Source organism: Suricata suricatta, chromosome 11, assembly GCF_006229205.1.
Source record: "Suricata suricatta isolate VVHF042 chromosome 11, meerkat_22Aug2017_6uvM2_HiC, whole genome shotgun sequence".
NCBI lineage: Eukaryota > Metazoa > Chordata > Mammalia > Carnivora > Herpestidae > Suricata > Suricata suricatta.
The window spans coordinates 51,541,398-51,555,272 of record NC_043710.1 but is presented as its reverse complement, the minus strand read 5'-3'; the positions used below and the strand labels follow the sequence as shown (position 1 = coordinate 51,555,272).

The following is a 13,875-nucleotide window of genomic DNA, read 5'->3' as shown; positions in this document are numbered from 1 at the left end:
CTCCAGGCTCTGAGCTGTTGGCAGCAGAGCCTGATGTGGGGCTCAAACCCACAAACCATGAGATCATGACCTGAGCCGAAGTCAGTTGCTTAAGCTACTGAGCCACCCAGGCACCCCTTGAGTAAATCTTAAGATCTACTCTCAATAACTTTCAAGTCTACAATGCCATATTATTAACTACAGTCACCTGCAGTAGATTAGATCCTCAGAACTTATTTTTCTTAGCTAAAAAGAAAAATGCCCTTTGAACTACAGCACCCCATTGCCCTCCCCACCCCACTTCTGGAAGTCATCATTCTATTCTCTTTTTTTTTTTTATGAAGTCAGCCTTTTCTTTTCTTAGATTCCACTTGTAAGTGAGATCATACAGTATTTGTCTTTCTGGAACCTGCCTGTTTGTTCTCATGAAAAGCTCCCTTAATACCCACTGTAAGTGGATTTCCTTCTTTTCAGTGCAAATGAGTAAAAATGTTAATATTGTAGCATTCCTGTTCTAAGGAGGAACCTACAACTCTTATATACATCAATCTTTCAGAAGAGAAATGTTGCACCTTTTTAGATTACAGTCAAATTTCTGAGTGAAGCATTGTTTTTCTAACAGATGACACTCTCATTACTGTTTGATATATCAGTTGATATCAGTCAACATGGCTTGCCAATAAGTTGGTGAGCACACTTCACAGTTGTCCCAGAATCATACAGTACAGTTTTTCTTAGTACTTAACACATGAAATTGCTGTATGAATCTCTGAAGACTTTTATCAAAAATAACAATAATTGCTTGTATATTTTCATTAGTAACAGACAAAACAGTATTTGGGTTGATCACATTACTAGATATAACAGTGGCTATTTTATAATGAAAGATAAATAAGCAACTGAAATTCATGAATATTTAAAACTTATATGCAACTAATACAACAAAACATTAAAACATTCAAAGAACATTAAAGCACTAATACAGTTTTGGAAACAAATGAGAACAAGCAGATATTATTTATTCAGAGCTTGCTTTAGCAATAGTACTGGTCATCACTGTTCGCCTTTTGCAGAGATTCAAAGACTGTGAGAGAGTGGGGAAGTAATAACACTGAAGGCTTCAGGTATGTTCTGAGTGGCAGTTGTCAGCATGTGGAACCAAACACGTTTGGTTTTTTCCTAGTTGGTCTTCTGTTGGAAGTGGAGACAAAAAATAAGTAGTTGTCAGTTGTTGACCAAGTCCTGACCATTTTGGATGAATGACTGTAAAGGTTGTAGATGAGCTTTCTGGACTTCCCACATAAGTCAGAATTCATTGCCACATAGGTTCTGGCCAATTTCCATTTATTCAGTCTCTTATTGGGAAAGAATTTTAAGAAATAGGTAAATTTAAACATAGTTTGATATTTTAAATAATCTCATTAAATTATGAAGTGATAGGAAAAATACAGATAAAGATTTAAACAACATGATTAACAGCTAGACTTAATGGATATTATATAGATCATTATATATCATAACAAAGACTATATATATTATCTTTTCATGTGCACAGGATATTTACAGAAATTAACCATATACTGTGTCATGTATTCAAAATGTCAACCAGTTGAAATCCTGCATGTATGTATGCATGTATGTATGTATGTATGTACTGGCAGGAGAGGGAGGAGTATGTGTGACTGCCTTTTTTCCCTTTGTAAACAAAGAAAAGTTTTCCCCACATCCCTTGATCCCTTGTCTAGGGTTTGTCCAGTAGTTTCTGTAGGACAACTGACCTAAGTCTTAACCATATTTTCCTAGACTAAACTAGGGTAAAGAGAGGACAGAAGGTTGATGAACTTATTATTATTATTTACTATGAGGTTTTATGGTAAGAAATCTATCCTAAATTTGTCTCTGCTACAGAACACCTATTCAAGGTAAAATTGATGAAGATGATCATATTTCACAGGGTAAGATCACAAGAAAGAAAAGGGAATTTAGACGACATGTAAGAGTCTGATCTTGGATTTTGCACTGAGTAAATCAGAAAGTGATGGTTTGAGGAAGATGAGCAATATCAATGGATTGTTGAACATGCAGTACTGGAGAGAACCAGCTGGAAAGTTGTAAGATTATAAGTGATGAATGGATGACTTGAATTTGAGATTATGGAAAGATTCAGGTTTATTAGTAATAAAACCTAAACTATGGGATATGGATATTATTTTCAAAAGGATAGAGAATAAGACCTTTAGAAGAGAAGAGATCAAGAGGTTGAAAAACCGGGCTATTGACATCATGAAGAATTGAGATAAGAACAGTTTCAGAGAGGATAAAATGAGCCTGCAACTACAATCCCCAAGGAAGATGTGAAGTTCAATAATTCAGATATGGGAGACAGATTGTCAAGCATAAAATGCTGAAAATAATGGCACCTTCTTTATAAGGTTGTGAATGTGTTTGTGTGTGTGTGAGTGTGTGTGCCTGTATAGAAAGATCATCACACTTATGAAGAATTAGCAAAATTCCTGGCATATAATAAGCACTTGATGAATGTTGTGATTGTGATGATTATAATCACAATGATGATGTTGCAACTATTTTCCTGGAAGGGTGTTAACCTGGAATTTTCCTAAGGCATTTTAAATGATTTGTTTTCTCCTTTCATTCATTCATTCATTCATTCATTCATTCAACAACATTTAACATATCTATGGTACACAACAAGACATAATTTCCTTTCCCTAAGTCCAGAGGCATCATTTTATGAGGTCAATGTCCCCACGGTTACACAGAGTATGACCTGCATCACTGCCTACTAAAACACCTAGACTGTCATCATAGTGATTTAATAAATATTTACTAATGTGATAAATGAGGGACTGTGAGAATACAAGGTGTAATAGAAATGTAACATACATAACTTGGTTTGAAAAATAAGGCCAATGTTACCCCATCTGTAACGAGAAGGAAATGAGAAGACATGATGTAAGAAATGGAGAAAATGTTAGAGGCAGAAGCACAAACATGAAACAGAATCTTAAAGGAAACATTTTTTAAAAGTCCTGATTGCTGAGACTCAAGAAGACTCATAGGTGAGCCCTTTAGCAGAAGGTAATGCCAAACGGCTAGTAGGGACTAGATTATAAAGACATTGGGTAATTATTTTGGATATTATCAGCTGTAATCCAGACCATTTACTACTTTGCATAGGAAAGACTATAGATCTTAATTCAGGCATACTTCATTTTCAAACCTTGGTGATACAGTAGTTAAGTAAATAAAATGTGGAGCCAGAGATATCTGGTTTCAGATCCTGATGTTACTCCGTATTAGCTGTAAATATTTACAGAAATTATTTAATCCGTCAGTCTCTCTGTTTCCTCATATTGTTAGTGATCACGTTCTATTTCCAGAAGTTTTAGAAGTTCATTGGGAGAAAGACTTTAAGCACTAAACCTAGGGTCTAGAAAATGATGATCTCTCAGTGCATAAACATAATCCTTTCCCTTGGTTCTGTGGTTTTATAATGTTTTTCCTGATAAATTCTGAGAATATATTCCATGTCAGAGCATTTAGCAGGCTTTTGGGAATTTTTTTATTACCACCTTAAGGGATGGTAAATAATAATTGCTATACCTATAAGTAATTTAGGTCTTGTAGTTGGGGGAAAAGCCCCGTATCCCAGAGGACTACTGATTTCTCTGTCATCTACACTCTTTAATCCAGTGGGATTTGAGTTGGATGCAATTTCAGCTCATGTTCACTGAGCACACTTCTTAGCATCTACTCTCTATAGAAACTGACTTTCTGGATGACTCCAAGCTTTTGATCTGGGTGAGTTAAGATAGAGATACAGGACAGAGAAGGAGAGGAGAGGGCTACATTTAAACATCTGCATTTATAGAATTATGAGATCATCCAAAAGGTAATGTATTCACTTCTTCAAATACACTTATTAAAGCTGAGAATAAAGATCATAGACATGTAATATACTTAGAAGGTAGAATGGACCTTTTTTTTCATAATTGGTAAAAATATAGCTACCTGCTGATTAGCTCTGAAGTATTGGGAGCACAAAGTCATAGATACCCCAAATTAGAATTAATATAGATTTAAAGCCGCTTGACCAGGTCAGGCTTTGAGGTCAGAGACAACTCTGAGCAAAGAACAGCCAGTTTCTTCCCTCTGAACTTTAGATGTTGATCAGTCATGGCAACTCTTATGGGAGGAAAAATATTTGGAGTAAGGTGAAAAAATGTGTCTGTCTATTGAGGTGATCAGTTGGACAAGAACAAGCCATAGCCAACCTTTTCTCTTCTTTATTTTTGAAACACTCCAGACTGCTATATCCTTTTAGTCACATTAACTATCATATTTGGTGTAGTTCATCTTCACACTAGTTAATCTGCAAAGATAAAGGAGAGTACAAAGTATAGAAAGACTTCCACTGTAAACCTTTGTGGGACATAAAAAATTTCTCCTAAATGGATTTTCTAAAAGAAGAGAGCTGACATCTATGTGTACCACCTCCACACCCACATGTTGATTTCCAGCCTGAAGTGTAGAAAGATTAATAATGCAGGGTCTGTTTAAGTAGGTATAACAGAGTGCTTTGCTTGGGCTTTAAAATATAACCTTATTAATATATCCATGCATATTTAACGCACTTATTTGAGCACTAACGTAGTGTTCTTGAAGGAGGCTTTATTTTGTATTCAAAAAATTGAAGAGTCTCTCTGTGGGCTTGGATCTCTGGATGCAGTATACCCTAATTTATGACAACACAAAATAAAACTTCAAATATACAACAATCTGCTTGTTTGCCTTGCTAGGCATATGTGAGGACAGGTATCTAGGTCTTTTCTGAATGGACTTGTTAATTAAAAAATTATTTTAATGTTTAGTTTTAAAATTTTTTAAGGTTTATTTATTTTTGAGAGAGAGGAAGTGAGAGCCAGAGAGATAGAGAGAGGAGAGAGAGAGGAAGACACAGCATCCAAAACCAGGCTCCAGGCTCTTAGCTGTCAGCACACAGCCCAATGTGGGGCTCACAAACTCACAAACCATGAGATCATGACTTGAACCAAAGTCAGACGCTTAGTCAACTAAGCCACCCAGGAGCCCCTGTTTATTTATTTTTTGAGAGACGAAGATTGAGAGCATGAGCAGGGAGGGGCAGAGGGAGAGGGAGACAGAGGATCTGAAGCAGGCTCTGCGCTGACGCAGAGAGCCCGATGGGGAAATCGAACTCATGAACCATGAGATCATGACCAGAACTGAAGTTGGGTGTTCAACTGACTGAGCCACCCAAGTGCTCCTGAATTTGTTAATTTAAAAAGTGTTGGGGGCCAACAAAGAAATGTGACTAGTTTTGTATTTCTCTGAAAGTGGAGATTTAAGTAATCAGGGTCTTGAAGCCCTCAGATGAAGCAGTAATTATATTGAAATCCTCTTTCAATTAGTTGCTTTATCTGTGTACCTGGAGACCTGTCTCAGAATCATGGAAGAGCAAAGCAGTAATAAAGATCTACCAAAGGCAAAACACTTCCATTTCACTAAGGGCAGAGGTGGCAGGGATAGTTATCTTAACCCTGATATCTAGGTATCTTGTGGACATCTTGATAAATATCAGACATGGCTTTGCATTTATGAAAGTGTTGGGAAGCACCAAAGATCTTCAGTGAGAATAGGGATGTGGAGTCACACAGACTGTGCAGCTACTTATAATTGTTTTAATAGGTGTCATCCAAAGCCAGTCTTGGGGCTGGGTCATGATAATTTCTAGCTAAGCTATATTTCTATACTTAGAATTTAATCCTATGAAATTGATAATAATAATATTTTTATGAATCTAATATTCCACAGTTTGATAAGACTGGTCAAAAATAAGTGTAAAAGACATGTACAGGTGCAATAAGAGCAGAGAGAAATAGTCTGCAAATTTCTGTCAGAGATAATTCAATAAAAAGTCAGAGAGGAGATTACTATTGAACTAGGCAGTGTAAGAAGAGCAGTAGTTTGCAAAGGGAAATGAATAAAAGGGAGAGGAAGGAAACTTGCAATTAGAAAAGTATGTAAACAAAAGCACAATTTTACAAAGAAGCATGGCATATTGGGGAATGCTTAGAAGGTTGATATTACCCAGTGGAAGGTATAGAAAGAGTACCTGTGAAATGATTACCAATTTTATTAGAATGATTAATTTCTTAAATCCCTGCTCTGCGTAAGATAGTGTTCTAATTTGTCAATGTATTAATTAACTTAATCCTCCCAGCAATTTTTTGTTTAACCTGCTTTTCCAGAAGAGAATACTGGGGGAAAAGATATAATCAGTATGTATAAGACAACCTAAATCTTACTATGGAAATAAAAGTATTTAATAAAGGACATAAGAAGAGTCAATGATGAGAATGAAAATAATCAGATGGAAGGGGGGAAAATGATAACATCACTAGTGATACTTGAAAAATTCCAAGGTTTATTGAACTTTATTTCTTCTGAGTCAAATATTGTAATGATTGAAAGTATTATATAAATGATCATTTTATAAGGCCCAAGTCAAACTGAGAAAAATTCCCAGTAACACTGAGATATTTCTAATCAAATATATCATCAGTCGGTTGTGCTCTGCATTCTTCACCAAATACTGGATAATGTAAGTTCTATTCCAGGTTAATAAGCCATTTGACCAGTGTTTGTAAATTATAATGTAGGGGCGATGGGGTGGCTTAGTTGGGGCTCGTGAGCTCGAGCCCCGCCTCAGGCTCTGTGCTGACAGCTCAGAGCCTGGACCCTGCTTCAGATTCTGTGCGTCCCCCTCTCTCTGTCCCTGCCCTACTCACATTCTGTCTCTCTATCTCAAAAATAAATGTTAAATTATTTTTAAATTTAAATTATAATGTAATAAACAGGGTTTGGTATTTCTAATCTCACTATTATTATATGTAATAGGTCTCTTTCTAACTAATGAACAGCATAAATACTATGTTAGAGGGATCAATATAAATTTCTAGGATCATAAAAAGAATCCTGCTATTGGAATCTCCTGGCATCAAAATTATATTTCTGTAGTTGTTTCTATGTAGACGTATGTGTATAGATAAATGCTTGATAATAACAAGAGAAACACATGATAATGATTATTTAAAATGTTACAGATTATCAAGCTTAAATGAAAAGGCTAATTTTTTAATCATATATTTAATGTCATCTTAAGAGTTTTGCTTGGGGCACCTGGGTGGTTTAGTTGGTTAAGTGAGTGACTCTTGATTTTGGTTCAGGTCATGATCTCACCATTTGTGAGTTCAAGCCCTGCACCAGGCACTAACAGCATGGAGCCTGTTTGGGATTCTCTCTCTCCCTCTCTCCATCTCTCTCTCTCTGCCCCTTCCCTGTTCACTCTTTCTCTCTCAAACTAAATAAATAAACTTAAAACAACTTTTGAAATAAAATAATCTGGAGAAATCTGACTTAACAATTGTGAAAAAATATTAGTAAGTTATAGTTAACTAAGACTGACAACTGTGACAAGAAATACGGAGTATAGCATAATGAAAATATCTTGAACTTGGCAGTCATGCAGAGTTTTGTGTTAGAGTTCTGGTCTCTCGCCACTCTTTCTGTGCTGCCACTGCATTATCTGTGACACTTTGGGGCTCTATTTCCTAAATGGTAGAATTGGAAGAACACTATTTCATTTGCGTTGATTTTTTAGTTAAAATGAACAGATAGAAGGACACCTGGAATTTCTTTTTTATGTTAGGATCAACTATTACTTTTCTTCCTTACTTCACATTAAAAAATGAGTTGCACTGAAATCACACTAAAAGTGTAGAAATCAAAAGAGATACCAAGTGTGTATATCTCTGTAGTGAATAGTGTGTTCAAATACCAGTAATAAAAGTTCAGAACCAGACACAGAATGTACAGAACAGAGAGAACTTAGTGGAGGTATGAATATGAAATGACTTTGTGAAGACTATGCAGAAGTCTGTAGTGCACCATCAGAAAGGCCTGTGATGCCTCACAGCTCCCAGGGCTTGGTTCTGTGACAGCACTACAAAAACATATAATGGACTGTCTGAGTAATGAGTAATAATACTTGAGAAAGTCAGACATCGACCAGAGTATTACATACATTTCAGGATGACACTATTAAGGACATTGGGCTAGATGAATTCTAAGATCCATTTTGCCTATGACACTGGACATTTTAGCATACACTAATCTGGCCTTATGATTGAATCAAATGGTGAATTCAAGGCGTGGCATTGAGTTTTATGGTACATGGATTTATAAAATTGGGTTTTTCTGTTTTGTTTTGAACAAATTTGTGAAAATCATGACTTGATTGAGAATAAGTGCTTTCTGTCAGGTTGCATAGTTTTTGCTTAGTGATACTAAGTTGTTTTTCACTCTAAATTACAGCCTGAATGTTTTCTAATATGATGTTTTGGGGATCTTCCAGATTTGTTTTTCATTTGTTGCCAGATTTCATTGTGATGATCTTGGCAGAAAATTTTTGCCCTAAAAAGGAGGATTGCTTCCACAAAAGACAGAGAGCAGCAGCACTATGGGACCAGCCAATAAATCTCAAACATCTCCAGACACCTTCTTGCTGATGGGCATCCCAGGACTAGAGCACCTGCATGTCTGGATTGGGATTCCCTTCTGCTCCATGTACATGGTGGCTGTGGTGGGGAATGTGACCATCCTGGCCGTGGTGAGGGCAGAGCGAAGTCTCCATGAGCCGATGTTCCTCTTTCTGTGCATGCTCTCCATCACTGACCTGGTCCTCTCCACATCTACACTGCCTCGCATGCTCTGTCTCTTCTGGCTCGGAGCCCATGACATTTCCTTTGATGCTTGTCTGGCTCAAATGTTCTTTATTCATAGCTTTACTGCTATGGAATCAGGCTTTTTCCTGGCCATGGCCATTGACCGTTATGTGGCCATTTGTCATCCACTGCACCATACCACAATTCTCACCCATGCTCGCATTGCCAAAATGGGAACTTCTGTGGTACTCCGAGGAGTGGCCTTCTTTTCCCCACATCCCATCCTGCTCAGGCAGCTGCCCTACTGCAGGACTAGAATCATTGCCCACACCTACTGTGAGTTCATGGCCGTGGTGAAGCTGGCATGTGTGGACACAGGAGCTACCAAACGTTACAGCCTCAGTGTGGCCTCTGTCATTGGTTCCTGTGATGGCTTTTTCATCGCTGTCTCTTATGTCCTAATCCTCCGTGCAGTCTTTCACCTTCCATCACGGGAAGCAAGTTTTAAAGCTCTTGGCACCTGTGGCTCCCATGTCTGTGTCATCCTCGTTTTCTACTCCACAGCTGTCTTTACCTTCCTCACTCACCGCTTTGGCCACAATGTGGCCCCCCAAATTCATATCTTTATTGCCAATATGTACCTTCTGGTACCACCTTTCCTTAACCCCATTGTTTATGGTATTAGAACCAAAAAAATTCGAGACCATGTTCTTAGTTCTCTAAAGGTAAAAGTCAATTGATTATCTTGAAAATGTTTGCAGAGATGGTATCATAATAAGAAGGGAAGTATAGAAATAATTGGTCCCACTTTTGTAAATGACATGGAATTTTCTTCCTCTGAAATCAGACATTTTAATGGAGAAGAGTGACCACACATAATTGAAATTCCACAATTGTATGAAACTAGAGGGCATGAGACATTTTATGCACACCTGGATTTTATGGAACTTGCTGAAAACTTATTGAACTGGAAAGCGATCCCCTTCTGCTCCTTGCTGCTACTGATCTGTATTGTAACTGGAGGTGGTAGTTAATTTTAAAATAAGGGGTGATTAAAAATACTTAAGCCCATGAGAACATCAAAAAATTCCATGTGAAGTATTTGCAATTGAAAAATTAATGACTATCAATATTCTACAGAAGAGGCAATATAATAGGATTGATGTCCTTTTAATACAGGACATGATAGGGGCACCTGGGTGGCTCAGTCGGTTAAGCGGCCGGCTTTGGCTCAGGTCATGATCTCACAATTTGTGGGTTCGAGCCCCACGTCGGACTCTGTGCTGACAGCTGGCTCAGAGCCTGGAGCTTGCTTCAGATTCTGGGTCTCCCTCTCTCTCTGACCCTCCCCTGCTTGTGCTGTCCCTCTCTGTCTCTCAAAAATAAATAAAAGACATAAAAATTTAAAAAAAAATACAGGACATGATAATTGTGTGTTGTAGTCACAAGAATGGACACCCACGAGGCAGACTGTCAGAGAAATTTGGAAAAGTTCAACACTGTAATAATCAAGCTCACAGGAGTTTAAACATATTGCTCATAGAATATTGTTTCCACAAAGAATAACATGTGCCTCTTATTGTTTTGTTGACTAAACTAAGACTGGGTCTCTTAAATATATTCTCTTTACCTTCATCACATATTATCCTGAAACCAGAAACAACTTTATGTTTGATGGTATATACTTGGGAATTTGCCCAGAGTTTAGGCCCAAGCCCACCGAGCTATGTACAGATATGACATGTGCTTGCTGAAGGAGGAATCTATCATTGCAAATAACTCAATTTAATACATTTTTAGTGATTATGCTATTGTGATAATTAAAAATAAAATTATTAAAAAGATATAAGTATTTTACTGGTAAAAATCTGAATCTTTTCTTTTTTAAAAAATATTTCTTCACTTCCTGGCTTGTAAAAATGGAAATTACCTCAGAGTCACTCAATAAACACATGCTGAATTTCATTGAATTGATGTTTTCCTTCTCTGGTTTACAATTTATAAAGTATTATTTGTGCCTTCTTTCTTCTGTTTAGTATAAGAGCTTCTTAGATGTAAATATCTGGGCTGCTTCTCTCCATTCCTTTTCCTTAGACTCTGAAATATTTTTCAAGCTTTTATCATTTTCCATTTGGGCTATTTCAACAGTTACCACTGATATGTTCAAGGCATTACCTTTTAATTACTATGCTCAATACATCCTTTACATTGTGATCATAGTTATTCTCATAAAAATGTTTTTAAAAAGCAAACACAATTGATATGTCAGACCTATGTAAGCATCAGAATCGCAAAGCAGAGCTTAATAAAATTCTTTTCTGTTCCTTCTCTTCTCCTTCTTATATATCATTTGAACTGGTCCTGTTCATAAAGACCCCCACCTTCATTCAAACAATAGGTCTCTTCTTATCTTCATATTTTTCTTAGAATGTTTCTCTCCTACATATTCTTTTTGTCACCTGGAAATAACTTAATTATCCTTCAAGATCCAGCTCTTGTTTAAAGTCCCCTACCTTATCTGAAAGATTAAGTTTCTTTCCTCTGGTCCAATTAACTAAAACTTGCCCCCACCTCTATTGTAAAAAATGTCATGATACATTTTGGTTAAATTCTTAATATGCCTTTTGCCAATTAAACTCTTGGTACGGTTGAGGTTAAGTGTGCCGGCTTTAGAAGCAGAGTCCCTGAGTTCATTATTCATCTCCACCACTTTCAATCTGTGTGCATCAGGCAAATTGCCAAAACTTTCTGGGCTTTGTTGTCAAAATTAATAAAAATGAGGATCATAAATTTCTCGCCCATAGAATTTTAAAGATTAAATGAATAAAAGTATATAAGACACTTATAATATTGTTTATTATTAAATAATACAATTATATTATTATTGTGGATTATGATAACAAGTATAATTTTGTATATTTATTATATGTCAGATTTTGTGAGACAAAAGTATCCATTATATGTCTATATATGTGTGGGTAAATATATACATCAATACACACACACATGCAACTTAAATTATATCATTATCACCATAACCACTAGATTGTTAGTCTTGATATTACATATGACTAATTTAGACTCAGAGATACTAAATAATTTGCTCATAGTCACATATTGACTAAGTGGTGTAGTTTGGATTAAAACAAAATGAGAGTTATTGATCCTATTTTAATATTCCATTTACTATTATTATTTTATTTTTTTAATTCCAGCATAGTTAACATACAAAGTTATATCTGTTTCACACAACATAGTGAGTCAGTAATTCCATGTATTACCCAGTGATCATCATGACAATGCCCTCCTTAATCCCCATCACCTATTTAACCCATCCCCCCATTCATCTCCCCGTTGGTAGCCATCAGTTTGTTGTCTATAGTTAAGAGTTTTATTTTTGGTTTCCCTCTCATTTCTCCTTGTTTGTTGTTTCTTAAATTCCACATATGAGTGAAATCATACAGTATTTTCCTTTCTCTGACTTATTTTGCTTGGCATTATATTCTCTAGCTCCATTCCATGTCATTGCAAATGGCAAGATTCATTCTTTTTTATGACTGAATAATATCCCAATGTGTATATATACCACATCTTCTTTATTAATCAATTGATCAGTATTTGGGCTCTTTCCATAATTTAGCTATTGTAAATAATGCTGCCATAAACATAAGGATGTGTGTATCCCTTTGAATTAGTGTTTTCGTATTTTTTTGAAATCCCATTTACTTTTTATCCATAACACCTCCTAGCATCCTGTAAACCTATATGTTCAGGAATGAATGAAGCAATAAGATGTTTTAATTCACATTTCATATATTTTAGAACTCGTGTTCTAAATCATGTTACAGTTATAATTAAGGGACCTGAATTAAAGTCACAAGGATATCTTTCAATGATCTTTTTGTAAAATAATGGAGAAAAATGACAATGACAGTAGAGACACATCTCTCACTCTAAAGAGAAAAGACTTCCTAAGGAAATGCAAATTTTCCGACTATTGAAAATATATTGGATGCTTCCTGAAGACAAATTGCCAAGTCTGGACCTTTTTTCTGTATTTTTATTTGGAGTACCATGAGCCATAGAATTATAATATATTCCCTGACAAGTATCAGAGTTAATTACATGTGAGGTTTGGAAATAAAAGCTAAAGAATTAGTACTCACAGATTATATACCAATGGGTGGCAAAGAAGAAATATCCAAGAATAACAAACACAAAACTAAATCTTCAAAGATTCTGAATTGAATTCTAGTTAAAGAAAGAAGATCTAAAACTTATTCATATAGTCATGCAACAAAAAATTATGGAGTGGCTAAAATGGGCCAGATTGTGGTAAATTCTGAAAAGAGGTGGGCAAAACACAAGTCCATGTCTCAAGGACTTTACATTCTGGTGAAATGTAATGTGAAATAATCAAATGATGCTCAAATGCATAATTACACTGGATACTAAGGGCTGTCAAGTAGAAACAAAGATTTCTGTAAGTGCACATAGCATGGGATTTTGCCTAGTCTAGGGGAGTCAAGGAAATCTTCCTTTAAAATAATATTTGAATGCCAAGTGAGAGTTAAGCAGCTGAGAAAAGAGAGGTCATGAAATGGGACCAGTAATGTTACAGGGAGAGAGAAAGGGACATGTTAATATGTGCGGGTGGATCTTAAGAGAGGAAGTGGCATCATGTGTTTGAAGAACTGGAGAGAGTCCATTTTGTGGGCAGGAGGAGAGAGTGAAGTGAAGAGTGGATGTGGGAGGCTGAAGATTCTCAGTTTTATCAAAAACAAACAAACAAACAAACAAGAGAAAGACCATGAACGTTTTATGCACAAGAGTGACATTATGTTTGTGTTTATAAAAGATCATAATGAGCACCTGGTCAGTGCTTAGTCCATTAAGCGTCCTCCTTCAGCTCAGGTAATGATCTCGTGGTTTGTGTGTTCCAGCTCCACATGGGGATTTCTGCTGTCAGCACAGAGCCCATTTCAGATCCTCTGCCCACCCACCCCCGCCTGCTTCTCTCCTGCTTGCATACTCATGTTCTCTCTCTCTCTATCCCTTTCTCTCTCTCTCTCTCTCTCTCTCTCTCTCTCTCTTCCTTCCCCCACAAAACTTTGTAAACATTAAAAAAAAA

The 13,875-nt window shown here is 36.4% G+C and overlaps 1 protein-coding gene across 1 annotated transcript; it reads left to right on the top strand.

Annotated features, from left to right (window-relative positions):
- The first annotated feature begins 8,539 nt into the window (after window positions 1-8,539).
- On the top strand, window positions 8,540-9,484 carry LOC115272337 (olfactory receptor 52D1-like). Its single transcript, XM_029915422.1, has one exon. The coding sequence runs from the start codon at window positions 8,540-8,542 to the stop codon at window positions 9,482-9,484; it is 945 nt and encodes a 314-aa protein (XP_029771282.1).
- Window positions 9,485-13,875: the final 4,391 nt, after the last annotated feature.

Excerpts from the sequence above, each read along its gene's own strand:
- LOC115272337 (XM_029915422.1), top strand. The coding sequence starts at position 8,540 with ATGGGACCAGCCAATAAATCTCAAACATCTCCAGACACCTTCTTGCTG.